At 53.5% G+C, this 26,344-nt stretch overlaps 1 protein-coding gene across 1 annotated transcript in view; it reads right to left on the bottom strand.

Moving 5' to 3' along the window:
- PPP2R2C (protein phosphatase 2, regulatory subunit B, gamma) overlaps positions 1-12,833 on the bottom strand; it is a 59,561-nt gene extending 46,728 nt beyond the window's left edge. The window contains exons 1-4 of the mRNA XM_008580495.1: positions 12,813-12,833; positions 7,945-8,157; positions 6,476-6,641; positions 4,460-4,572 (exon numbers count right to left, since the gene is read on the bottom strand). Coding sequence (XP_008578717.1) covers positions 4,460-4,572; positions 6,476-6,641; positions 7,945-8,157; positions 12,813-12,833 — 513 coding nt within the window. The remainder of the gene's footprint in view (positions 1-4,459; positions 4,573-6,475; positions 6,642-7,944; positions 8,158-12,812) is intronic.
- Between the last annotated feature and the right edge of the window lie 13,511 nt (positions 12,834-26,344).

Below are 26,344 nucleotides of genomic sequence, written 5' to 3'. Positions count from 1 at the left end.
GTGCTGCAGGGATGATGGGAATTGTGCCTGTGAGAGAGGTGTGAGGTCGGTCTTGGAGTGGGGAGGAGGACGATTTCTGGTGATGGGCTGCATGGACATGTGTCAGCTCACCACATGGCCGGTGCGTCCCGGCAGCAGTCACCATGCAGGATCACGTGAATCCAACCAGACTGGGGTGAGGGCGGGCCGTGGAGACGGGCTGCTGGGACTCAAGTCAGGGAAAGACAAGAAGCAGACACACCAATGTGTGTACGTGTGTAAGAGAGAGACATGTCACATAGCTGTATGTGCTATGAAGAAATATGTGTCAGGGTGAGGGGACAGGGTGACAGGGCAGCGTGATGGGGCTCCACGTGATGGGGCTGGTGCCGGCTTAGAAGGGGTGACCAGGAGGCGACGTTTGAGAAGGGGCTTGAAACGGGATGTGTGGGCTGGACTCAGGCAATGTGGGGCCTACAAGAAGAGAATCTCCTTCTCCCAGGGGACCTCCCCTGACCCCACCTCACACTACAGCCCTGCAGGTCCCTTGTCACAGCCCTGACCAGCCCTGAGATTGTCGTCTGTTCCCGTCTGTTTCCTCAGTGTCCTGGGGACCAGCTAGAGGTGGGACGTGTCTTCTCCTGTTCTTCTGTCTCTCTGGTACTCGGTCCAGGGCCTACCATAGAGAGGCCCTCCAGTGAATGAGTGAGTAGATGAATGCTGGGCTGTGTCCCTGAGCTCCCAGGGGACAGCAGAGACAGGAGGTGACAGCTTCGTGCTGCAGTGTGGTGATGAGTTCTAAGCACCTGTGCCGCAGGTGCAGCTTTGCAGCCCACGTGAGGTTTATTCATGCACCACAGCACCCAGCATGTGTGTGTGTGTCTGTGTGCACATGAGTGACTATGTATGTGTGCAAAGTGGGAATGCATGTGTGCATGAGTGTGTGCATGCACAAGTGTATGCCAGTGTGCGTGGGCACACATATGTGAGTGTGCATGAACGTGACTGTGTGTAGAGTGTAAATGCATGTGTGACTGTATTCATGAGTGTATGTGTGGGTGTGTGTGCTCAAGTGTGCATGCATGTGTGCCAGTGTGCATGGGTACGTGTGTGTGTGCATGAGTGTGACTGTGTGGAGTGTAAGTGCATTGTGAGTGTGTACATATGAATGTATGTGAGTGTGTGCATGTGTGCCAGTGTGGGGGGCTGCACACGTGTGTGTGCACACGAGTGTGACTTGTGGAGTGTAAGCACATTGTGTGTGTATATGAGTGTATGTGTGAATGTGTTCAAGTATGCATGAGTGTGTGGCACTATGTGTGGGTACGTGTGTGTGTGTGCAGTCAAGTGTGCATGCATGTGTGTGTGTGTGTGAGTGTGTGCATGCAGCATCGGTGTGCATGCCTGCCTGGCTCTGGCTGGTTTTCATATCACTTTCTCTTGGTCTATGCGCTTCTAGGCTGTATGCCTGGGAGTCGATGCTGGTGTGTCCAGGTCCCTCTAGGGGGTCCTCCCTGTGCATGTCCCTCTGTGTCAGATACTCTAGATCAGGTCCCAACCTTCCCTTCCCTTGAGAAGCCACCGCCCACCGTGGGGACCCCCCTACTCTCTCAGGAGAGAGAGGAAGTCACTGCTCTGGAGGAAGTCAGAACATCGCTGGCCCAGCAAAGTCCTGGCATCTCAGTCCGCCTCCTCCGTTCTTCCAGCAACACTGGTTTCTTCCAGTAGCCTGGGGACAGGTCACCCAGTGCCCCAGCCATTCACTGCTATCCCCCAGACTAGAGTTCAAAGCCACTTTTTAAAAAGAAGAGCAAGAGTGAAAAGAAATCTGCCCTGAAGGTTTGGGAGTTCATGAGTAAAACATGCCCCACACTTCTAGAAGCCACAGTCTAGTCAAGGTGAGCGGCAGGAAGACAGACACATAAACACTAAGGACAGACGGTGTTGAATGCAGAAGGCTAGAACGGACAGAGAAAGGATAGTGATTTTCATCTGGCCTGTCTAGAAAAGGATTTACAAAGGTGAGGCTAGTAGGGTTTTAAACGATGAATAAGTTCACAAATAGATAAGGTGCAGAAAGGCTGCCTGGGCTCTCACGGCCCCTGTGTGTCCCTCTGTCACAGCACTGACCACCAGTGCGATGGTGATTCTGTGACCATTTCCCTGAAGGGCTGGGAACACTTTGGGGGCAGGGACTGAGTTTTTACCTTGCTCACCTCTGGGACCCCAGGGACCTAGCACAGGGCCCAGCATGGAGTAGCTTCTCAGCTAGTAGCAGCTGCCTCCAGCATGAACCGCATGGGTTAGTAGAAAGCTGTGCAGAGTTGGGGTGGCATGGGTGAAACAGGAAACGAACAAGGTAAGATGAGGAAAGACTAGGACCCCCAAGTTCTTTCCGCCTTTCTTGTGCAGCCTCGGCTTATAGCAAAAGGTCTTGGGATGTGTGTGACTTACAGAGAAAAATCTCCAACACTGGGAGGGAAATCAACGGGATTCCCACGTGCCACTGGCTCTGCCTCCACTCCCAGGCCAGTCACGATGTCATCACCGCATCCCTCCCACCAGCTGGAACCCTCGTGAACTTTCTTGGTTCTCCAGGTGGGGTGGGGGGTGCCATTCACCCCATTACTCAACATCAAAGGTAATTGGCTTCCCACTTCCTCAGAATTTATTTGTGCAATTTGTCAGTCATTTAGAGGCCAACATGTTTAAACGTTTATTTCTCCTTCTCAGGAACAATATTGATTACTGCTTTATGTTTACGACGGCTGGCTACAGGCTCAGCACGTGTGTGTCTGCTAGGTCTCTTTGGGAACATGCACGTGAGGCGGCCAATGTGTGCACCTGCTGTCATTTCAGAGAAAGGAGTTCTCATCTCCATTTGGCTGGTGGGGAAACTGAGGCACAGAGCAGGGACATGCCCATGGCCACCAACTATCAAGGAATGGATTTGTCACCATGCGTCTGTGAGCATGGAGAGGTACTCACACCACCCCCCACATGCAGCACCACTCCTCGATGGGAGCAGCACACTTGAAGTTAAGAGATGAACCCGGGGAGGCAGGACGTCCACGTGATGGGAGCCTGGACCTTTCCAGTCAGCAGCGGAAGGTGGGCCTGGACACCTCTCGACGCCTGCCCTAGCTCACTCATCAGCACTCTACGGTCACCTCCTCTGAGCTGGGCGTGAGCCAGCTGCTGGGGAAACCAAGAAGACTAGGACCCAATCCCACTCTCAAGTGGCCAACAAGGCCTTTGTTTGCTGTGGCCTCCCGGTGCCTAGAGCAAAGCAGGGGACACAGCACATGCTCAGTAAGCCTGTGCTGAATGAATAAATATGAACCAGCCATGCACCGGCAGCACCTTCAACAAACACGGGCAAAGCACCCATGCCCAGGCACAGTTCTGGAAGCCAGGGAGGGAACGGTGGCTTCAGCTGCCTCCTGCCCTGCTGGAGAAGGAAAGGGACCCGCTGTTAGAGGCCTTTCGGCATGATGCCATGAACCATGCCCACGGCTCTCCTGTGCGGCAGGGACTTCATTCCCGCTTCGTGCAGGAGTCTGGGATGCCGACTCTGGAGCCAGACTCTCCTGGGTTTGGATCCGGCTCTCGGTTTCCTCACCTGTGAAATGGGGATGATGATGATAGTGCCTGCTGTATAGGACCTGGTGAGGATTAAATGAGCTATGATAGCGAGAGCGCTTGGAAGACACATGCTCGCTATTGAAGTGTTCGTTCCTGTTCCAGACGAGGAATCGGGGCTTGTGGAGACTCAGTGCCTCGCCCGAGGTCACACCGCCAGGAAGTGGCAGAGGCAGGACTTGAACCCAGGCCCCATGACTCCAGACTCTTTTTCCCATGTTTCACAGCCTTTCTGCTGGTAGAAATAGGAGTCCTTTTGCCTGTTAATCGTATTGGGGACAAGAGTTTGCCTTGGCACGGCTCTGCGACTTAACCCTTCTGGCCTCTTTTACATCAGCTACAATCTTTAAAGCTGGGCCTTTGTAAATGCCACAAGCATTGCACACTCCAGGCCTCCGTCTGTCCCTTGGCAAAGGGATCAGAACCCACAAGGCTCCACTGACAGGTTCTCCTTCTGGCTCTGCCACTCACCCAGCTGAGCGGCTTTGACCGAGGTGCTGCCTCTCTCTGGGCCTCAGTTTCCCCCTTTGTATAACAAGGGATTATCTGACGTGTCTCCACCTTCAGGTGAAAAGCACTTCATAGACATGCCTCGCCACACCTCATGTTCACAGACCTCCAGAAGAAAGATGATCATCTCCACTTTGGTGGCTAGGAAACTGAGGCACAGATCAGGGAAATGTCCCTGGCCATCCAGCAAGGAAGCAGCCGGGCCAGGATCTGACCATGACTCTGACTCAAATCTCAAAGGCCCTTCAAGTTCTAAAACCCTCATAGTTTAATAAAAGAGGCGTAAACGTGCTTCCCACTTGCCGGAATTCTGTGCCCACCATCTCACCTGCAGTGACGTCACCGTGGAGAGGTCCTTAAGTTTCCCTTCTTCATCCTTTAGGTTATAACCCTCGGGCCTTTTATCCCGTTCGGTAATCTTCCATAATTTGATAGTTTTATCTTTAAAAACAGAACAAAGTAAAACAAGACACATAATTCACCACCAGGACAGAGAACGGAATATCCACTTCAGTGAAGAAGATAATGACGCACCAGTCCAGAAACGATTTAAGTGTGCTCAGACACGTGGGTTCTTTCTAATTGTGTCCATTACGTGTCCTGATGCGACGGACATCTGTGTAGGGAGCACTTGTCCTCACTCTGTGCTTTCCCCACAACTGAACCTAAAGGTGAAATTGCTGGGCCCAAGGGCATGATACTTGAAGGGTCGTTACCAATCTTTCGACTGATTTCCAGGAAGACCGTACCAGTGTAGCTTCCTACTTAGTTGAGTCCTTCGTGGACAGAAGAGGGTGACCTACGTGCTCTTCCTAACTAAGCAGCGTCCTCCCGTCCAGGACCCAGCTCTCCAGCAGCCCTACTTCCCTGGAATCCTGCCAGGAACATCACAAGAGAAATCTTTAGTAGCTGTGATGTTCATTTTATGCCAACTAGGCTGGGCCACGTATCCAGCTATTTGATCAAACATGTCTTGAATGTTGCTGTGAAGGATTCTTTAGATGAGATTCCTATTTAAATCAGTAGACTTTGTGTAAAGCAGACAACCCTACATAGTGGGGTGGGCCTCATCCAATCCACTGAAGGCCTTAATAGACAAAGACTGACCCCCCAGGGGAGAAGGGGCTGCCCAGTGGCCTTGGGCCTTGAACACCAGCTCTCCCCTGAGCCTCCAGCTGCCCTGCAGACTGTAGACTGGCAGCCCCCCAGTCACAGAAGCCAATTCCTTAAAATAAATCCCCCCTCTCTCTCCAGTATACCCTGTTGGTTCAGTTTCTCCAGAGAACCCTGATTACTATAGTAGCCAAGACAAATACCACCACGTCCAGGAGAAGGAAGGGAGGAGAAAGTTGATATCAAGGGAGCACTTGACAGGTGCCCAAGGTCATGCTATTTATTAGAAAAGGGAGAAGCTGAAATTCAAGACCAGGTTGGGAAGCATTTGGGGGGATTGGTAAGGAGCTAAAGCTGGCCTTTCCTCCAGAGAGGCAGAAAGAAAGTGACATCTCCCTTAAATCATTGCAAAAAAAGGAGCACGTGTATGAGGCTCAGGACCTGCCGGATGCTCCTGCCCAAGGTGGCCTGTCCTTAGGCAGGGCGTTTTATTGCCTCCACTGCTGTGCAGGAAAGGCCCCACTGGTTCAGGTGACAGGTTTGCTGAGCATGACTCCATGCCAGGCAGCCCTCAAGGGACACGGGTCCTGCCCGTCAGGAGCCTGGTGGGAGCACACAATGTGAATGGCAGGTGGCCAGTGTGGGACAAGCTTGGGGTCAGCAGGGGTCAGAAACGTCACAGGAGGGATACCTGGCTCAGCTGAGAGGTCAGGGAGGCTCAATGGCAGATGACACCCAGCAAAAGCTTACAGGACGAGGTGGGAGTTGTCCGGGTGAGTCTGACCAGTTTTGGAAAAGCCTTAGAGGCCTCCCCGAGGAGCGTGGGCTTCCTCAGGGAGGGCACAGGCGACGTCAGCCCACAAGCCTCTCACACACTGCACTTGTAGTGCTTGGGGCGCTGGGTGGCCATCATCCGGCTGTGCCCCCAGAAGGGAGCTGTGTCCACCCCGCTGGACAGGAGAGGTAACCGAGGCTCAGGACAGCAAGGCCACTTCCCCGAGGCCACAGGGCCAGGACAGAGTCCAGGTCTGGCCCCCTCATCAGGAATATCAAGCTCCCTCCACCCCAAGGAAAAGTGTTCACAGAGATGTCCATGATGGTGCCATGTACAGTAGTGGGAACAGCACGAGTCCCAGCACAGGGAAAGCGCAGCAGTGCTGGGTATTGACTGGGCAGGGCTCACGCGCTGCTGGGGCACCGTCTGCAGGAGGGTGGCGGGCGGGTGGCTCACCGTTGGCCGACAGCAGCGCGCGGGCGGCGTTCTGCTGCGGCAGCCACTTGATCTTGTTAATTTTCTCCTCTATCTCCAGGCTCTTGAGGTAGTCAAACTCCGGCTCGTGGCTCTGGAACGTGCTGTAGACGTCGTACTCGCCCTGGCTCTGAGGCGCATTTTTACTCTGCAAGGAAACCCCAGGAAGGAGCCTGAGCTCCACGATCAGCAAGGGCGGGGTGGGGACCGACCTGGGGAAGGGCCCAGTGGCTGAACCTCAGAGGGACCGACACAGCCACGGTGACCAGGCACCAAGCAGCGCCCGTGGATCCAACTCAAGGGTCAGGGGAAACTACACTTTAAATGGCCGGTGACACGCCATGCAGCTGTGCTGAGCCCCACCTCCCCGCTAGTCCGATAGGTAAGAACAAGCTGGCTCACACTTACTGAGCACCTACTGTGTGCTGGGCACAGAGCTAAGGGCATCCCACACCTCATCTCGTCCCGAGTAGTGCACAGTAGGGTTGCTGCGAGGGTCACGTGAGCCAATGAGGGAAAGTGAGACTCAAGGCACGTCAGCTCTGGGGACTGTGCTCAGGCATGAGTGCGGGAAGGGGATTGTGCCTCATCTCTTTCCTCCCCTCCCCACCCCTCGTCCACCTGTCCTGCCCTTCCCCTCCCTTCCTCCCTCATCCCTAGTTTCAGGGGTGTCTTCTGCCTGTAAACCCCAGCACACGTGTGATGGGGGAGATGCCCCTCTCTGAAGCCGGGTGGCATGTAAGTGACAGACCACCGTCCTGGAGCCAGGCGGGCTGGGTCTGCTGTTCAGCAGCTGGGTGACTTCTCTGAGTGTCCTCATTTGTAAAATGGGGTGTCGATCCTCACCCTCTGGGGTGAGCAATGGAGAGTAAATGAGAAAAGTGTACAGAACACTTAGTCAGGTGTCTGCACATAGTAGTTGCTCAGGAAATGGGGGCCTCTTATCACAAGGTTCATGTAGTGTTTCAGAAATACACCCCTGGGTGGGTTGTCCCAGGTGGCTCCGGTCTTGCCCAGAATTCTGCTGGACAATGAACCCCACAGGGACAGGGTGGGGGTGGGGGCAAGGGCCAAAAGGTTTCATTGGAGGCTCACGCTGGAGCAGCAGCTGGCTCTGGCTCGTCCTGACAGTTGCTCTGGGGTCTAGGACAGGGTGTGGCACCCAGCGAGCAAACGTCTGCTGGGTGGAAGGAGCTCAAAGCACGGCTTTGCAGCCCACTCAGTGGACTCCCACCCTGGACCTGCCCACCCCATCTCTGCCTCCCCATGGCACCCCTTTCCCACCAGCCCCAGGTACCCTGTGGTAGAGGCAGGGACACAATCCCAGTAGGATGCCCTGCAGTACCCTGTGGGTTAAAGGCCCCCCCATAGGTTGCAGTGTGGCCCCCACCAACTCTGCCCCCCACCTCCCACCTGAGCCCCTCCCCCCACCAGACCCTATGGCCTCGCACCTCCGGTTCCCGCTGGAAGATGACGACCCGGCCACCCTTGTCACCGGTGGCCAGCAGCTCTCCGGTGTGGTTGAACTCGACAGTAGAGATGATGTCAGCTGGGAGGGGAAAGAGACAGGACACAGCGGCTGGTTGGACCCCTGCGTTTACCAGGCTGACGGCAGCAGTGCGGGAGCCCCGCGCCAGGCCCCGCAGCCCCGGGCAGGGCCTCCGCTGGGCAGACAGGAGCCCGAGGGGTGGGGAGCATGGACGGGCCGCACAGCACCTGCAGGCTGGCTCCCCCACCCCCTCTGCTGGCTGCCGACAGAGACCTGCGTCAGGGACACGCTTCACTCTCCCCCTCCTTCCCTTCCTTCCAGCAGTTCAGAAGTTTCCTTGGGTGCTGAGCAGGTGGTTTGGATGTCAGCATCTGACACTCAGTAAGGCCTCCCACTTCCCACCCCACACAGCCCAAGTCCGCTGAGCTGTGATGGACACGTGCATGATCTAGGCTGGGACCAACTCAGGACAGGGAAGGGAAAGGCTATTCCACCGGGCGGGAGTGGGGCAAGCTTCTGGGAAGAGGCCATGCTTGGTGGAGACTTTGAAGGTGGGAAGGCGGCATGTGGGGGTGGGACAGCATGGGCAAAGGCCCAAGACAGGTGGCCTACACAGTGTCTCCACTGGACCCCTTTGGCCGGGAACCTGGCCAAGGGAAGGGAGGTCCCAGAACCCCACAAACTTCAGGGGACTTGGCACAGGCCTGGGGGCAACCATAGTGGCCAGCTGACTCTATAGTAACTGGACACTCCATGGGACTGATGTGGCATCTGAAGCCACCTGGATGTGGCCTCACTCTCCTGTCTTGAACCTCTACCAGGCCCCCATGCTCTCGCCACCTCAGGCAGGCCAGCCTTTCCCAGCAGCTCTGTAGACAAACAAGACGCTCCTCTGCCAGGGGCTGCTTAGGGCTTGGCACACAGTAAGGTTGGGGCACACATCATCCCTGCCCCATCAGAGCCCAGTCGGGGGCCCCGCCTCCAGCCAGGCCTCTGGGATCTCTCCCCAGTCTGCGCTTCTAGAACACTGAGCTCCCAATACCCCCTGTCCGTCTTCCCGACCAAGTTTCCTCAAGGTACTCAGGAATCCTCCTATGGGGTTGCCCTATACGTGGAGTCTTGGGCCCCCAGGGCTGGCCCTCCTGCATGGGCAGGAGTTTGGAAAGAAACGACAGCCCCATCTCCAGGCCCCAGTTTTTGCATCTGGGAACTAGGGGAATGCCCCTTCCATCTTCAACATTCTTGGGTTCTACGTGTCACAGAGAAGACTTGCACGCACATTCCAGCAGGACACCCTGGGAGCTAGGGGAGAGCAAGCGGAGGACAGGACCCTGGCCTGGCAGAAGGAAACCTTCCCCTTCCAGGGACTGAGCTGTCCTGCAGGACAGCTGGCAAACTAGAAGCCAGAGGGCTGCTCCAGCAACGAGTTTTACTGGAGCTCCAAGGTGATTTTATTTTTAATTTGAATTCATTCCTAATATTTAAAAAGGGAAAATTTCCTATAAAACCCCACACTTCCAGTATGCCTTGAAAGATGGAAAGTTCTAGAACACTGTCCCCATATTCCCAAGCAGCACTGGTTGGCAGGAGCAGAGCAGGACCTACCCCCTGTGAATGGGACCTCAGTCATTCTTCACATTCCTGGCCTGGACTCTGTAAGCACCCAAATCTCTGATCCTGGCTTTAGCAAAACGGATCTACTTGCAAACAAACTGCAGGTCTGGCCACTCCTCCCGGCGGCCCCAGGTAGGACGCGTAGCTGGCCTCCCTGCCCCATGCCCTGTTGAGCCGCCAGGGTGGTGGTTAAACTGCTGAGTCGTGGTGTGTCTCTGCTCAACACCCTCCACTGGTCTCCAGAACAGAATTCTGATCCCTCCTAAAGCTCCTCCTCTGCAGGCTCCCCCATCTCAGGTGGTGGCAGCTCCAAGTCCTGCTCAAACCCAACCCTTGGGGTTGCCCTGACTCCTCCCCCTCTCACGCTCCACACCCAATGCTGCTGGCTCAGCCTTCACGCATAGCCAGATGCCAAACACTTCCCACCTCTGCCGGGGTCACCGCGACAGCCCCCCAGTGGAGCTGGCTTTCTCCCTCACCCGGCTACAATCCAGCCTCGGTGGAGCAGTGGGAGAGGGCCTGTTAACACCTATGCCTGGTCATGTCACTCTCTTGAGCAAAGTTCCCAGGGGCTCCCCATCTTAAATTCAGAGTAAAGCAAAGGCCTCAGAGTGGTCTAAAGCCCCTGAGGCAGACCACATCAGGAGCCCAAACCTCACCATTCCCCTGCACCTGTGTCCTTCTCCACAGAACTCAGCAGTGCCTCCTACCCTGGTGTGGGAAACCTGCCCCTCTCCCCACCCCCACCTTGACTCTGGGCTCGTCTCCGTGATTTATCTGGCCTGCAGGACAGCAATTAGAAAAGCCACAAGCAGAGACTGGAAAGGGGCTTGCGAGCTGCGGTTTGCTATCCTGCACCAGGCCACTATCAGAGAAGGATTTGCCCAGGCTAGCCCACTGGTGCTGGGGAGTGGGGGCACACAGGCAGCAGAGCCGGGCCAGCCAAGCCCAGCCTCCAGCAGACCCACTGACCTGCACAGCATGGCAAGCCCAACTAAGCCTAGATCACGGAATCCACAGATGCGCCATAAAAAAATTTACCGTTGTATAGTTTTATGCCCTCCCACCTCCCCAGCTTCATCCCCTACAACTCTCTGCCTTCTTTATTTCACTCCTAACCATGGGCTCCTTGCCCTTTCTCAAAAGCACTGGCTACCTTCTGTCTCAAGACCCGTTCCCTCAGCCTGGAGTGGTTTGCCTGCGGCCCACAGCATGGCTCGTTCCTGTCCCTTCCACGCTGCTCAGCTGCCACCTTCTCACAGAGCAACTGACCACCTTGTTGAACTTGCCATCCACACCCCAGCACCCCTTCCAGAGCATCACCCACTGGCCTGATCTGACTTTTCCCTACAAGGCTTTTGTAGTCTGTTGGCTGTCTCACCCCCTCCCCACCCTACCTCCTTCCCCCGCCAGAATGAAAACTCCACAAGGGCAGGCATCTCGGTCTTTCTGATTCATGGTTGCACCCTCAGGCCCTCAAATGGTGCCTGCACGTGGTAGGCAAGCCACAGATATCTATTCAATAGATGCCTTTTCTTTTTCAGCGAACACCCTTTAGAGGCAGCTCCTGAGCTGCACTGGCCTGAGCCCTGGGCAAATGCCATCTTTAAGGGGCTATTGTCTGAATATCTGTCCCCTCCAAAGCTTGATCCTCAGTGTGACAGTGTTGGGGGGGGCTTTGGGAGGTAATTGGTTCGTGAGGATTATGCCCTCTTGAAAGGATTAATCCATTCGTGGGTTAATGGATAAGCAAGCTAATGGATAATCATGGGAGTGGCGCTCATGGCTGCATAAGGACAGGAAGCAGCACGTTAGCACACCCCTGCTCAGCCCCTGCCATGGGAGCCCTGCACCACCTCAGGACTTTGCAGAGAGTCCCCACCAAGAAGAAGGCCCTCACCAGATGTGCCTCCTTGACCTTGGACTTCCCAGCCTCCAGAACTGTAGAAACAAATTCTGTTTCTTTATAAATAACCAAGTTTCAGGTATTCTGTTATAAGCAACAGAAAACGGACTAATGCAGATGGTGAAAGAAAAGAGAAGAGTGATAGGGTGGTTTAGATGTGGGATAAAGGGCTGGACATACCCATTCACGAAGACACACATCTCATTAAACCAAAAAGATGAGACGTGAAACGACCTCTGGAGTGTGGAGGCAAGAACAGGGTCAGGTCCCTCCATGGGTGGCCTGTCCTTGCCCAGAGATGCCTGCACAGCCCTGAGCTGAAGCTGGAGCCACACCCAGCTGTGAGAGGGTCCCAGCTGTGGCACTAGTTCTTGCTATTTCATAGTAAAATCCCCTAAGGGAAAAAGAACAGGATATAAAATTGTATATAAAATGTTTTTAATTATATAGACCAGTGATCACAGCCATGTTAAATGAGCAAACAAACTGGGCAGAGGGAAAAAAAGCTGGAAGAGAATTCTCCAAAATGTGAACAGAGGTTGGTGTTTAGGATGGTTGAAAAAAGATAGTTTTATCCTCCACTTTATACTTTTCTATGTTTTCTAGATTTTCTGAAGGTATATTATTTTTTAATAGCTTTGTTGGGGTGATAATCGATACACAAAAAACTGCACATATTTAATGTATGCAATCTGATGCATTGGGACATATGCATAATGCATATTGTTTTTATGGTGAGAAAATAACAACGCTATTAAAGTAAAATGCCAACGTAACTATTACTATCCAGAGCAAACGCGGTCCACAAATGCTGGGCGGTTACCACAGTAACAGACACTAATGTCTGTGAGCAATTTACATTTATATGCCATTTTCATATCCTCTGCCTCCCTGAACCTCACGCCAACCCCCAAGGGAGATATTACTGTTACTTCCATTCTGGCTGAGGAGATGAGGCTCCCTCCACTGGCAACGACCTCGCAAGCTCTTTGAGGACCAGTAGGGAGCCCTGGATTGGAGTCTTGGCTCCAGCGCCTCAGCTGTGTGGCTTTGGGTAAGCCACACAACTTCTCTGAGCCTTGGTCCTGTCATCTAGTATGCTTATGGTAGAGTCTTCCTGGTGTTGGGGGCTCAAGTGAGACAATGGAGGTGAGAAGGCTGGGGAGGAATGACCAATTACCAAAATTTACTGGACAAAAAGCTAAAGCTCTTTGTCTTCTTTGCTTCTGGCCTTAACAGATTTTGCAGCATCCAGCTCAGAAGTGTGGGAGACAGATCTGTGGCCCAACGTCACCACGTACTATCCTCACCACCAGCCCCTCCAGTTCCATTCTGCGAACATTTACAGAGCAACCGCCAGACTTCAAATCCCCCTGAGCCAGGCTGGGGCATGGCTTCCTCAGGCCCAGGAAGGGGCTGGTGGATGTTTAACACCTACTTATTTTTATAGTAAGTGTCTTCAGAGGTTGCCTTAGGAAAAGTTGCCTTAGGAGAAAACCAGAAGTTCACATCAGTAAAACCATAAAGCCAGTTGTTCTGGTGAACACCTCTGGGGAGAAAGTCCATCCTCTCATCAGAATGTCAGACACCTCCAGCCCCAATACCACCTCCTCCAGGAAGGCTTCCTGGACAGCTCCCACTTTCCTCACCCCCAGTTCAGTGGTCTCTCCTACAACCACTTTCTTATGGCCATTGTGCACCCTTCACAGGGTACTGAGTATGTCCCACGTAGTGCTGTCTGTGTCCAGGTTCCTCTAGTCCTGGCCACAGAAGGCAGCACAGAACTGTGATTGATTATGATAACTTACATTTCTTAAGTGCTTCTATCTGCCTGATACAGAGTGCCCTAAACACGCTGGTAATAGCCTAGCAGCTCCTATTGGAGCAGCTCTCTCGCAAATATCGATAGACTATAAACCCTCGACTAAAAAAAAACAAAAAACAAAACTATCTGAAGTCACCAGAATGTGACCAAACACAGGCAGAGGCTGCAGGGAGCAGCACAGAGAGGGCGCAGCACTGGGAGAGTTTCCATGGCTTTTAGCCTGAGGACAAGGCCCAGCCTGTGTCATGTGGCTGCTAAAACTCATATGGAAAGCCACAGTCTCACTGGCTTGATAAACCAGAAATAGGGTCTGAGGAAATCTCAGCAGCTGGAAAAGGGAGAGTGCAAATCCTGGAAAGAAGAGAGGCACGGAGAGATCCCAAAGGTGGCACATAAACTCCGCCTGTGTCTGGCTGATCCCAAACCACGCATGCACAGGACAGACTCCAAGCAGCTGCCGCCCAGCTGGGCTGACTGACGTGAACTAGGATTCCGCCACTGCTCAGCCCTGCAGGCGGAGTTCACAGGGGAGTTCAGCCAAGTTAACTGCGTCCAAATACACAAAACCAAACACAAATGCTATTTGGAGGAAAGTAATAAAAATGTACATCTGTATCATGTTATTCACAACTCCCAGGATATGATCCAAAATTATGTAAAGATATACCAAAAAATAGGAAAACATCACTCATACTTAATAAAAAAAAGTCAATGGAAACTGACCCTGAAATGTTCTGGATAGTGGAATTAACAAATAGAGATTATTTAAGTAGCTATTATTTATTTATTTATTTTTTTCCTTTTTGTCTTTTTCCGTGTCCGGCAACGGATAGCAACCCTCAGTGTCGCGCCCGCACCGGACCGGGACCGGCAACGGGATCGCAACCCTCGGTGTTGCTCCCACACCTCGCTCAGCCAGTGAGCGGGAACCAGTCTGTATGTGGGATCCGAACCCTCGGCGGGAGCGCCGCCACACTCCCAAGCGGCACACTGTAGCAGTGCACCACCGGGCCGGCCCTTAAGTAGCTATTATAACTATGTTAAAGAATGTAAAGAAAGTTTGCTCATACTTAATGAAAAGAAAGGAAATCTCAACAGAGAAATAAAAATCATTAAAAAAGAACTAAATGTAAATTCTCTTTTTTTGGGGGGGGGGCAGCTGGCCAGTTTGGGGATCTGAACACTTGACCTTGGTGTTATCAACACGTGCTCTAGCCAACTGAGCTAACCAGTCAGCCCTAAATGTAAATCCTATAACTGAAAATACAATGTCTGAAACAGAAAAATCACTGAATTGCTTAACAACATTTGAGACAACAGAAAAAAAAATTAGTGAACTTGAAGATAATATCAATAAAAATGACCCAATCTGAAGAACAGAGAGAAAATAATTTTTTAAGAAAAAGAACAGATCCTCAGGGACCTGTGGGATAGGATCAAAGGGTCTAACACACATGCAATTGGAGTTTCAGAGGGAGAAGAGAGAGAGACTAGAATGAAGAAAGCCTTCAAGAAATAATGACTGAAAAATCCCCCAATTTGGTAAAAGACACTAATTTACAAATTTAAGAAGCTTAGCTAATTCCAAGCAGGACAAATACAAATAAAGTTACACCTGGACGTATCATGGTCAAACTGATGAAACCCAAAATAATGAGAGAATTTTGTAAGCAGCTGAATTAAAACAACGCGTTGCATTCAGAGGCCCAACGACTCAGATGCCTGCTGGCTTCTCAGCAGAAACAGTGGAGTCCAGAGGACTCTCTCAACACACTGGAAGAAAATTTTAAAACCTGCAAACCCACAATTCTGAATCCAGTGAAAGTAGTTTTCAAGTATGAAACACAAGTAAAGGCATTTCGGTTAAAGCTGCTGCACGGCCCAGTGCTTCAGTCTCAGAACAATCCTATTGTCCTATTTCATTCCCTACTTACAGAGATGGAAACTTGGTCACCCAAAAGCAAAGAACTTGCCCAAAGTCACTCAGTGGCAGAGCCTTGCCACGTGCTCCTTTGGCATGTCCCTGCCCTTATACCAGGGCCTCAAGCTGCCACTGGCTGCAGCCTCAGTTTAGGGTCCCAGCTCAGCCACTGGGGGAGTCCACCAAGCCCACCCATGACTGGCAGGTCATTCTAGGTTGCCCTGTTGTGGGTGTGAAAAAAAATCCACAAAAAAATGTGCTGCCCTTCCACCCGCGAGGTCCTCTCCTTCCGTATGGGGCAGCTCTGGGGCATCCCCCAAATGGAGAAGGGAGGGTTGGAAGAGGCAGCTTGGAGGCTGCAGGGACCACTGGTCAAGGAGACATCAGCCAACACCCCAGTGTTGGGCACAGCGCAGACCTATCCACAGACACCCAAGGAGGGTAGAGGTGATGTCCCAAGAGACCAGCCCCATGATGGGTCTCTGCATGCCGGAGCCAGAGATGGGCTGTAAGTTGAATTGTGTCCCCCAAAAGCTATGTTAAAGGCCTAACCCCCGTACCTGTGAAGGTGAATTTATGTGGAACTAGAGTCTTTGCAGATGACCAAGTTAAGATGCAGTCATACTGGATTAAGGGGGCCCTAAATCCAATGACTGGTGTCCTGACAGAAGGCCATATGAAGACACAGGGACACACAGACACAGGGGAGAAGGCCATGTGATAATGGAGACAGAGATCGGAGCGACTGTCTACAAGCCAAGGAAGCCAAGCACTGCCGGCGACCACCAGAAGCCAGGAAGAGCCCGGAACAGCTTCTCCCCTGGAGACTTCAGAGGGAGCACAGCCCTGCTGACACCTTGATTTCAGACTTCTGGCCTTCAGAGCTGGGAGAGAGCACATTTCAGTTGTTTTAGACACCCCATTTGTGGTATTTTGTCACAGCCGCCCTAGGGAACTACACAGACAGAGCAGAAACAAGAGCTGGAGCAGGCACCCGCCCTCACGAGCACGGGGCTGCACCCTGGCTCACGCCCTGCACCCCGGCCCATGTGCTGCACCCCAGCCTGTGGACTGCACCCCGGCCTATGGACTGCACCCCGGCCCGCACCCTGCACCCTGGCCCACCTGATGCACCCTGGCCTGTGGACCGCTGGGTGTCCTCTGCACTGTGCCATGTGGGAGGCTCTGCCCTTGGATCTTAAAGATGCCGCTGCAGCTTTCAACAAGGTGACGGTATTCCAGTCCCAGCCTTGTTACTCGTTAGCTGTGTGACCTCACCCAAATCACTCACCCTCTCTGAGCCCTGACTACCTCAGGGATAAAATGGGAATTGTCATCCAGCCAGCCAGTTTTCCTAGCATTTACGTGACATTCGAATAATTCTGTGGACTTTCTAGTTTCCCTGGAGTCTCTGGCCAGGGCTTGCAAATACAAGGAAGACACTGAGATGCTCGTCAGGGGACTTCCTCCCCTCCTCGTCCACCACCATCAGTGTTGTCAGCGCCACTAATGAGCCATCAGACATCAGAGCCCAGGGCAGAGGGGGCCTGTGCATGCCCAGCTTGAGCCTTCTGAGGTTGCAGCACTGGATTATACTGCCAGAGGCATCGGTGCCAATGAGGATGGCAGTGGGGGAGGAAGGGTCTGCCTGCTGCTGGGGGAGGCCCTCTGTGCGAGGTTCCACCTGCAGTGGCCGGCACCTGGGACGGAGCTCGGTGAGCAAAGCTGCCCAGCACCTCCTCTGGGCACACACGGGAGGAGGATGAGGAGGTGAGGGAGGCCAGGCCAGGTCCAGGGGACACGCAGGAGGTAAGGGATGGTCAGGAGGACCAGAGGGGCGGCAGGAGGGGGCGGGATCCAAGAGAGCCTCCTGGAAACAGTAACAGGAGTGGGGTCTCGAGGAACAAAGCAGGGTGGCAGATTAGGCATCAGGAGAGCAGAGGGACAGTGAGTGGGACTGGAAAGGGAAGTGGCCCTGAGGACCTGCTGCACGACTTTGGACCCTTGGACCGGAACAGGTTATAACAGCTAATCCTCCTGGTACCTCTTGGGAGCCAGGCCCTGCTCTAGAACTTTACACCTATTATTGAGTATTTTAACTCCAAGAAGTTGTTGTAGGCTACTGTTATTCCCATTGCACAGATGAAGAAATTGAGGCACAAAGGGGATAACTAAGTTGCCAAAAGCCACCCAGCTAGTGGGTGCAGAACCAAGAATTAGTCCAGGCGGGCTGGCTCCAGTCCATGAACTTGACCCCCCAGGCCTGGTGCTTCTCAAGACATTTAAAGGCGTCAGAGATGCAGGGCTGGAGAGTCAGGGGAAAGGGGTGCTGAGCTGAGATTCCCCACCCACCCTTTTAGAGGGAGACGCTTGGAAAGCTCCAAATACGTGTCCTGAAGTAGGGCGACCCAGGCCTGAGACTCAAAGCAAAGGGGTCTGGGGTTTGGGGTCTGACTCTCCCAGGGTGAGGCTTTTATTCCCATGTGCTTTCTGGGGACAGGAGAGAGCTGGCCTAGGGTCATCTTAGATCCTGGCTGCCTGGCAGGGCAAGGAGAACACAGCAGGGGTTGGGGGAGTGTGCAGGGGGCCACCGTTCCCAGAGGGCTACATGGTGAAAGCCACAGGTGGCTATGCGCCAGTGGACATACAGCTGTGACTCCCCAGGTAAGGGCTCTACAGTGTAGGACCCATGAGAGATGGGCAGCTGTGTCCACCCGCCAGGCCCACCCAGAATGCACAGAGCCACCAGTGACTAGGAGGTGGCCCCTCCCCACTGTCGGCCTCCAGCGTGGAGTAGGCCTGCTGCGGGAGCACAGGAGGGGAAACACCAAGCCTGGCTCAGAGACGATATTCGTTACTGACCACGGGACGCCAGGACACGCAGCTCTCTGACAGCGATCAGAAGGGCACGGGCCTCACCCAGGGCAGGCGGAGGGGACCTCCCTGAGCAGGGTTTTATGACAGGCAGAGCAGAACCACGGAGATGCCGAGATCGCAGGCCAGGCCTGCTGCCACACCTCCATTCTCACTTGGGAGCACGTGGTTCACCATGGTTCCTGGCACCAAATTGGAGCAATGATCACATTGTTACTGAATGTCCACTTTGCTGTAGAATCCCTACATTTCGTCACCCTCCCGCCCAAGCTGGCCTGTGGTCAGAGGGCTGGGATGTGGTTGCCAGGCCACAAGGTCTCCCCGGGTTGTGCTCGTGTCACTCGGCTGGAAAAATCGTCAAGGGGCTGGCAGGAGGTTTTTGGAGGGGGGATCTGTGTGGAGTAGGCACCAGCTGCCACCTGTCCCACCCACGCAGCCCAGAGGCCCAGGACTCTGGCTTTGCCTATCAGGAGCCAGAGCTCTCCCATCAGCACAGGAAGGGCGTCCAGTCCCAGCCGCACATAGGCAAGAGAAGGGGTGGCCATGCTGCCACCCTGGCATCAGGCAGGAGCCCCGGTCCTGGCCCACAGATGGGGTCTAGAGTCTGCCCCACCTCTCCGTGGCTGGTGAGCCTGGGTAGGCCACCTCCCCTCTGGACTCCCTGTCCTCACCCACGAAAGAGGAATAACAAACTCATCCCTCCTCCTGCCGTGCAGAGGACAGGACAAGACGGGGCAGGGGGTGGGCAGAGTGCCAGGGCCAGGCGCTGCGCTGGGAACTTGCCTTGTGGCCCCACTGAATTCTTTCCAGAGCCCGGCTGGCCATGTCAGGCAAGTCCTGGACTTAACATCCCTTCCCCAGCTGGGTTTATAACAGGAAAAGTGCACCCGAACAGGAGTAAACGTTCAAGCTGGGCTCAGTATTGATTAGTTTTAAAGGCCAAGGGAAAAGAGTTCCATTATCCCGGCATGTGCCTCAAGAGCTGCAGGTAAAAGGGAATGCTGGAAACTCAAAGTGTGGTCAGCCAGCCAGAGCTGAGGACACTGGGGACGTCTGGTTTAACTGATGACTTTGAGGTCGGGGGACAGTGGAGTGAAGCCTGAGGGCGGGGCTGGAGGCCTGGGGGCGGGTAGTGATGCCCCGACAGTGCAGTTATCCCACACGCTGTCCTGACTGCAGAGGGGGAGAGACCTGAGTTCCGATCCCACTCTCACAAGCTGTGTGACCTTGGACAAAGCTCCTCACCTCTCTCAGTCAATCTGTTCATCTGGGAAACAGAGATGGTAATACGTGCCTTGCAAGGCTGTTGGAAGGTTTACGGGCACAGCACGTGGCACACGAGGCACTCAGGGAATCTGCTGAGTCATTCACTTAGTCATTCAAAACAATATTAATGGTGGGGCGTTACTGTTGAATGGGGACAGAGTTTCTGCTTGGGATGAAGGAAGAGTTCTGGAAATGGACGGTGGTGATGGTTGCACAACATTGTGAATGTGCTTAATGCCACCGAATTGTACACTTAAAAACGGTAAAAATGGGAAATTTTATGTTATGTATATTCTACCACAATTAAAATTTTAATTAAAAGAGAATGTTAATTGGACACCTACTGTATCCAAAGCACTGTTTCATACACTGGGAACTCAGCAGAACACTCCTCCCATGGGAGGCTCACTCTCTAGTGGAAGAGACAGACGATAAGCAAATTTCCATGTAAATATGTATTTTTGGAGGAGGATAGAGGCTATGATGAAAACATAGTATGGTAAAGGGGATGGGGTGGGAGGTGCTCTCAGTTGGGAGGTCAGGGAGGACTTCCTGGAGGAGGGGGCATTCGAACAGAGACCTGAAGAAATCAATAGGAGGAGGAGCCACTCAGCTGTCTAGGGGAACAGCATGTGCAAAGGCCCTGAGGCATGCGTGAGTTTGTTCTGTTTCAGGATAGTAAGGAGGCCAGGGTGTGCACAAGGGTGACAGGCAGGACATGAGCTCCGAGAGGCAGGCTGGACTGGGTCCCCAGACCTTACAGGCCAGGGGAAGGCTTTGGCGTTTCATCCTAAGTGAGCTGGGAAGCCATGATCTGACAGGTTTAATGACCGCTCCTATCCTTATGTGTCTCTGTAGCACAGACAAGCTCTTTCAGGGGTGGGCATAGACCCTTCCATGCCCGGTCCTGTGCCTCGCACAGGAACGGCTCTCAGGAAAGGTTTGTGAGTAAATGCCAGAGGGAACAGAGCCTTGCTGGGCAGGAGGGGTGGCAGGAGCCCGTGTTCCGTCCCTGTCATTCACGTGCCTTATGCAGCTTCTGTTTCGCTCTGGCTCCTGGCTGTTAAGAGAGGCGCTGACATCACGATGATTTTGTTGTTTTTAGTTTAGCATTTCTGAAGTTGAGATATAATACACATAAAATAAAATACACCATTTCAAGGTGTACACTTGAGTGGATTTTAGTATTCATTATGTTGCGATACCATCACTACTATCTAATCCAGAACATTCCCATCACCCCAAAAGAAACCTCATGCCTATTAGCAGTCACTCCCCATCTCCTCCTCCCCAGTCCCTGAAGACACTGATCCACTTTCCGTCTCTATGGAGCTGCCTACTACAGACATTTTATAGAATAGAATCATAAGACATGTGGCCTTTTGTGCTGGCTGGCTTCTCTGACTCAGCACTGTGTTTTCAAGGTTCACCTGTTTTGTAGCTCATACCAACACTTCACTCTATTTTATGGCTAATAATATTCTATTGTAATCACGTGTTTTTTAAGACAGGTCCCTCCTGTTGGAGGGAGTTGTGAGCCTATGGAGGCCCTGTGTCCCTGGACCCTGAGCATGGCTGCACCCACTTGCCACTGAGGGTTGTGCGGGAGCCAGCAGGAGGTGGGACAACGCCCCTTCCACGGTGCTCCACAGGGGACAGGGTACGGGGAGGCCGGGACTGCGGATGGCAGCTCCTCCCTGGCCCAGGAGGACAGGGCCCACCCTGAGGAGTGCCTGTCAACCTGGCTGGCACAGAGGCAGATGGGCTTGGGGAGGCAGGCGGGGGCAGCTGTGGGTTTGCCTGTCGTCAGCAGGATACGGTCAAGCTGCTGGGTTTGCTTTTAGGCCAGGCTGGATTGTGCTCAGATTTGGGATGACACCAGATATGGCTTCAGCACAGTCCTCGAGGTCCCGCCCCTTAACCAGACTTCTGTGGGCTTTCAGGGTGGCCAGGTGGCCTGAGGCCAGCAGCTGGCCTTAGGACAGGGTCAAGGTGAAGAGGACTGAGAGAAGACCAGCTGCTCCCTGCCTGCTCTCTTGCAGCACAGGCACTGGAGAGCACCCCATCCCCCCATCACCTGGGCATCTCTCCTAAAGATGAAGATTCTCAGGGCCCTGCCCAAATTACCAGAGCAGAATTACTGGGGCCTGGAATCTGCATTTTGACAGGTTCTCCTTTAGTGTGCTGAGGCTTGAGAATCACTAGTAAAGCACTGACAGGTCTGGAAGTGAGACCCACACCTTAGTGGGGCTGCCTGATTCTCAGCAAGTTACAAACAGTCTCTGAGCCTCGGTTTCCTAACCTCTAAAATGGGTATAATACTCAGAGTTGTTGCGAGGATTAAATGAGGCAACAGAGATAGAAGAAACCACTAATAATCACTAGCTGCCCTTGGCACAGCATTATCAGGTATACATACCCAACCACAGAACGATCTGGATATTGAAAGATTAATGAATGACACAGAGAGAAGGTTTGAGAGAGGGTAAATTTGCTGCCAGGGGCACCTGGCTTCTCACCTCGCCTTGCCCTGGCTATGTGATTGAGGCAAGTCATTTACTCTGAGTCTCAGTTTTCCCATTTGCGAAACAGTGACAGTGAGAACTGCCTGTGCCAGAGGGCTCTGCAAACTGTAAAGTCTGTTCCCGCGCAGGATGAGGAGGTGGAGGCCTGAAGCTGACTCGGACTGATGGCTGGTGTCTGGGCCAGGCCAGCTGGCCTCGGCTGGCCAGTCCTCCCAGCACCTGAGGTCCTGCGGGTGCTTTCCTCTGTTCAGGCTGCAGACCCCAGCCAGCAGGCAGGCATGTGGGGATCACACTGGCCCAGTAACAAGATAGCTCTCAGGCCTCATCACATCAGCGTGTCTGTCAGAGCCCTGTCCCAAACCTGTCTGCTCCAGGGTGGGGTCAGGACTGAGCTGCTTTGTCTCTGGCCATATGTCCCCTGCCTGGAGTGTTGAGGTCATAGTTGGCAGAGCCGGCCTATCCCCTGCATCCGCCTCTCCTGCATCTGCCCAGGCCTGGACAGTCAGCACTTTGCATGTGGAAGCCTGTGGCTGCCTCCCCTCTGGGTTTCATGGCTGCATCTTGGCCCGTCCACCCAGCAACCAGAAGGACTTTTCTGAACCTAAAACCTCGTCCTATCGTGACCCTCCCTGAAGCCTTCTGTGGCTCCCCATTGCCCTTGGAACGAAGGCCCCGTCAGCTCTGGCTAACCTCTTGCTCACCACTCCCATCTCAACCCCTCCCCTTTAGCCAGGAAGTTTTTCATTTCTCTATGAGGTGGCCATTTACTTATTCAAGAAGTTTTCAGTGAGCACCTGCTATGTGCCAGACTAGGCACTGGGAACTCAGAAGTGGACCCTGCCAGACCAGTCTGACCAGTGAGGGACAGTGTCCTCAGGTAAACAAAACAAGAACCCCAAACTCCGAAAGAAACCACGCTGGTTTCTGCTCCCTTTCCCTGCCTCCTTGTTGAAAGGCCTGTGTCCCATCCCTGGGTGACAATCTGGTGGAGGACGACAGTCCGTTCCTATTATGGCGTGGGGTGTTGTCAGGGCCTGGGACATGCCAGTGGAGGGGCCAGAACAGTTTCAGCCCCGTCATTGTCGGGGACGCCTGCGCTGTGCCCAGGGGTGAGGGCATGTGCTTGGCGGCCAGACAGCGGCCAGCTCTGTCTCAGCACCGGCGTGTAACCGTCGGCAGCCCCTCCAGGGCCTCGGTTTCTTCGTCTGTCAAGTGGGCAGGTGCTCCTGACTTTGCTGCTGCTGCTCTCCACAGGGCCCACCTCATTGGCAAGGAGCATCCCATGGGCATCAGATTTGCTGCCTCCCTCCCTGGCTGGACTGAGTCCCGGCCTCACCTGGGGCTCCCTCTCCCAGCCTCAAGGCCCACTCGGTTCCCACTGGCATAGTCCACCAGGCAGCAAATGAGGAAGGGGCTTTGGAGACGTTCCTGTCCTGGTGACACGGTGACCACCCTAGCCGGGCACGTGGGTCACCGGGGGACTCACACAGAGCACATTAAGCCTCGCATCAGCCCTAGGAGGTGCGTGGCATTCTGCCACTTTCCACGTGGGGACTCACAGCTGTGGGACTCTAGGACTTGCGCTCTAGATACGAAGTGCGGGCCAGGCCGGGTCCAGGTCCTTCACCACGGGACGGCTGTGCATCTCTATGGACAGTGGGGGTTCTGCAGCCTCCTCCAGCCATGCCCTGTCCCTTGTGACCAGCACACTTGACCACACAACCCCCCTTCCCACCTGGGGATCACTGAGCCCAATTTAAAGATGAACAAATCGAGGCACGCTCAGGCAGGGCTGGCGGAGACTGGCAGGTGCAGAGCCCTCCCAGCCCCAACTACTATCCAGGGCTTCTCGGGCTCCTTCCCCCAGTCTTTCCCGGAGACACAAACTCCCAGCCTGGGCACGGTGTCCAGTTACCGCAACATGGTTGACGATGGTAATGGCCGGTGTAGCAATTTCCCCTTATGTGGTCTCGAGCTCAGACCATTTACAAGCGTTTCACACCTATGATCTCAAATAATGGTGGTGATGGCCTTAAGGGGTGGACATTACTCTTCCCCACTACGGTCAGGGAAACTGAGGCTCCAGGACGTGGAGTCAGTGGTGTGCAGGTGCACCACTAACAAGCGGGTCCTGGGGTGTGGAGGGAGGAGGTGGAGAGAGTGCCCCGACGTGTGGTGTCTGCCATCTGCCGTGTCTGTGCCATGAATACTCCAGCCAGGGCTGACTCCAAGCTATCTACAGTTTAACAATGGCTTGGAAAATTCCTAAAAATGTAACAATTGGCTCCCACAAGCTAACAGGAGCCAGCTCTAGAACACCCTGGGCACAGCAAGTCACCCATGCCGTGCTGGCAGGCATCCTTAGGTCAGGGTCTAAATCCCAGTACCTGAGGTTGGCCTCCTCCCACAGCCACACCGGCTCAGACCCTAAAACCCCACATCGCAGCCAGCAGGACCCTCGTCACCACAAAGCTCCCATCAACTCTGTCCAGCACCACAGACGCCAGGACTGGGGAGCTCAGCTCCAGTGACAGCCAGACCCCCACATACCACCCACTGCTCCTTCTGGCTGAGAACAAATAATCACCCCAGGCCAGTGGGAAACGCCCACCTGGCTTGATAAACAGAACGCTACTGCCTGGGGAAGAAACATCAGGGGTGATATTCTCGGTGCTATGGGGTCTCCCAGCCTCGGGGACAGGGTGAGAGAAATGGCTGGGCTTGGGGGGCCTCTTGGTGACCTCCTTTTCTGCAGCTGCCCTAGTTCAGGCAGGATGGACGGGAGCCGGAGGAGAGGCAGCGTGGGATGCCAGGCCCCTCCCCTCCAATCTGCCCCTCTTGGAGGGACACCTGTTCCCGCAGCTTCGCAGAGGCCCCCGCCCGCCCCAGCCTGCTGTGCACTGGCCTGCAGGAGGCCCCGGCAGGCCCCGGACCCTCCTGCTCCTCCGTCACCCTTCCCCTCACAGAAGCCAATTAAGGCTCCGTCTCATCAGCAGGTACCGATGAGTCTGGAGGTAAGGCTCTATCCTGCAGGTGGTGACCCGTGCATCCCTGGGAGAGCCACGGCCTTCCCCAGGCCCCCTCTGCCAGCTCAGGCCACGGAATGCTGCCTCCACTTCCTCACCAGCACAGAGGCTCCCAGCTGGGATCCTGTGGCTGGCGGGAACAGGCCCTCCAGCTGCCAAAAGCTGACTGGGGTCCCTTCCTGAGTGGACTCCACCCATTCAGCCAATCGTTCACATTTGCCAGCTGTTCACCAGATGTTCACGCCAGAGCCCCGGGGCTGGGTCACAGCCGTAGATGTAGTTTCTGCCTACACGGGGTCTGCAGCTCAGAGGGAGATGGACAAGAAGGCCCATAAACTCATTTCAGCCTCCCAGGTTCTGGGGTAGAAGTCTGTACCAGGAATGGGCAGAACCCCAAAATGAGGGCAGTAAATCCTAATGGTTAGTACCAGGTGCTGCAGCAAACACCCGGGTTCAAATCTCACTTCCTCCTCTTAGTTACCTGGGAAAGTTACTTATCCCCTCTGAACCTCAGTTTCCTCATCTGTAAAATGGGCTTAATACTCACTCCTGCCTCAGAGGACTATAAGGATTAAATGAGTAAATATGTATTACTGTTAAAACAGGACCCAGAAAAGCCAAAACAAAAACTATACAGAAAAAAACAGCAAAGTTGGAAGACTTACCCAACCTGATTTAAAGACTTGCTAGAAAGCTACAGTAATCAAAACAGTGTAGAATTAGTAAAAGGATAGATATATAGATCAATACAACAGAGCGGAGACTCCAGAAACAGACCCACCAATCCCTCATCGACTGATTGTTTCAGAGAACCCAGGTAGTTCGATGAGGAAAGGATGATCTTCCCGATATACAAATATCCATATGGGAGAAAAATTGAGTCTTACCTTACACCACATACAAAATTATGCTGAAATGAGTCGTATACCTAATTAGAAATGCTAAAACTATGAAACTTCTAGAAGAAAATCTAGGAGAAAATCTTTGCAACTTTGATTTCTTAGGCAAGACACAAAAAGCATGAATGACATAGGGAAAAATGGACAAATTGGACTTAGAAAAATTAAAAACTTTTGCTCTTTGAAGGAAAATGTTATGAAAACAAAAAGGCAAGCCACGGAATGAGGGAAAATATTCACAACACATGCACCTAACAAACTATTTGTATCCGATACCTTAAAGCTCAAAAATAAGAACACAAACAACCTGGTTAAAAATGAACAAAAGATTTGAACAGACACCTCCCAAAGCAAAATACATGAATCACAAGTAAGTACGTGAAAAGATGCTCGATGTCACTAGTCACTAAGGCAAAGCAAATTAAAATCACAGTGAGATGCCAGCAAACACCCATGAATGGCTAAAATGAAAAGACTGACAGTGACAAGGACCGAGTCAGTGAAGA

Source organism: Galeopterus variegatus, unplaced genomic scaffold (genome assembly GCF_000696425.1).
Source record: "Galeopterus variegatus unplaced genomic scaffold, G_variegatus-3.0.2 Scaffold2113, whole genome shotgun sequence".
In the NCBI taxonomy this organism is placed as follows: Eukaryota; Metazoa; Chordata; class Mammalia; order Dermoptera; family Cynocephalidae; genus Galeopterus; species Galeopterus variegatus.
The sequence above is the reverse complement of the archived record's forward strand: the minus strand, read 5'-3'. Positions and strand labels throughout refer to the sequence as shown.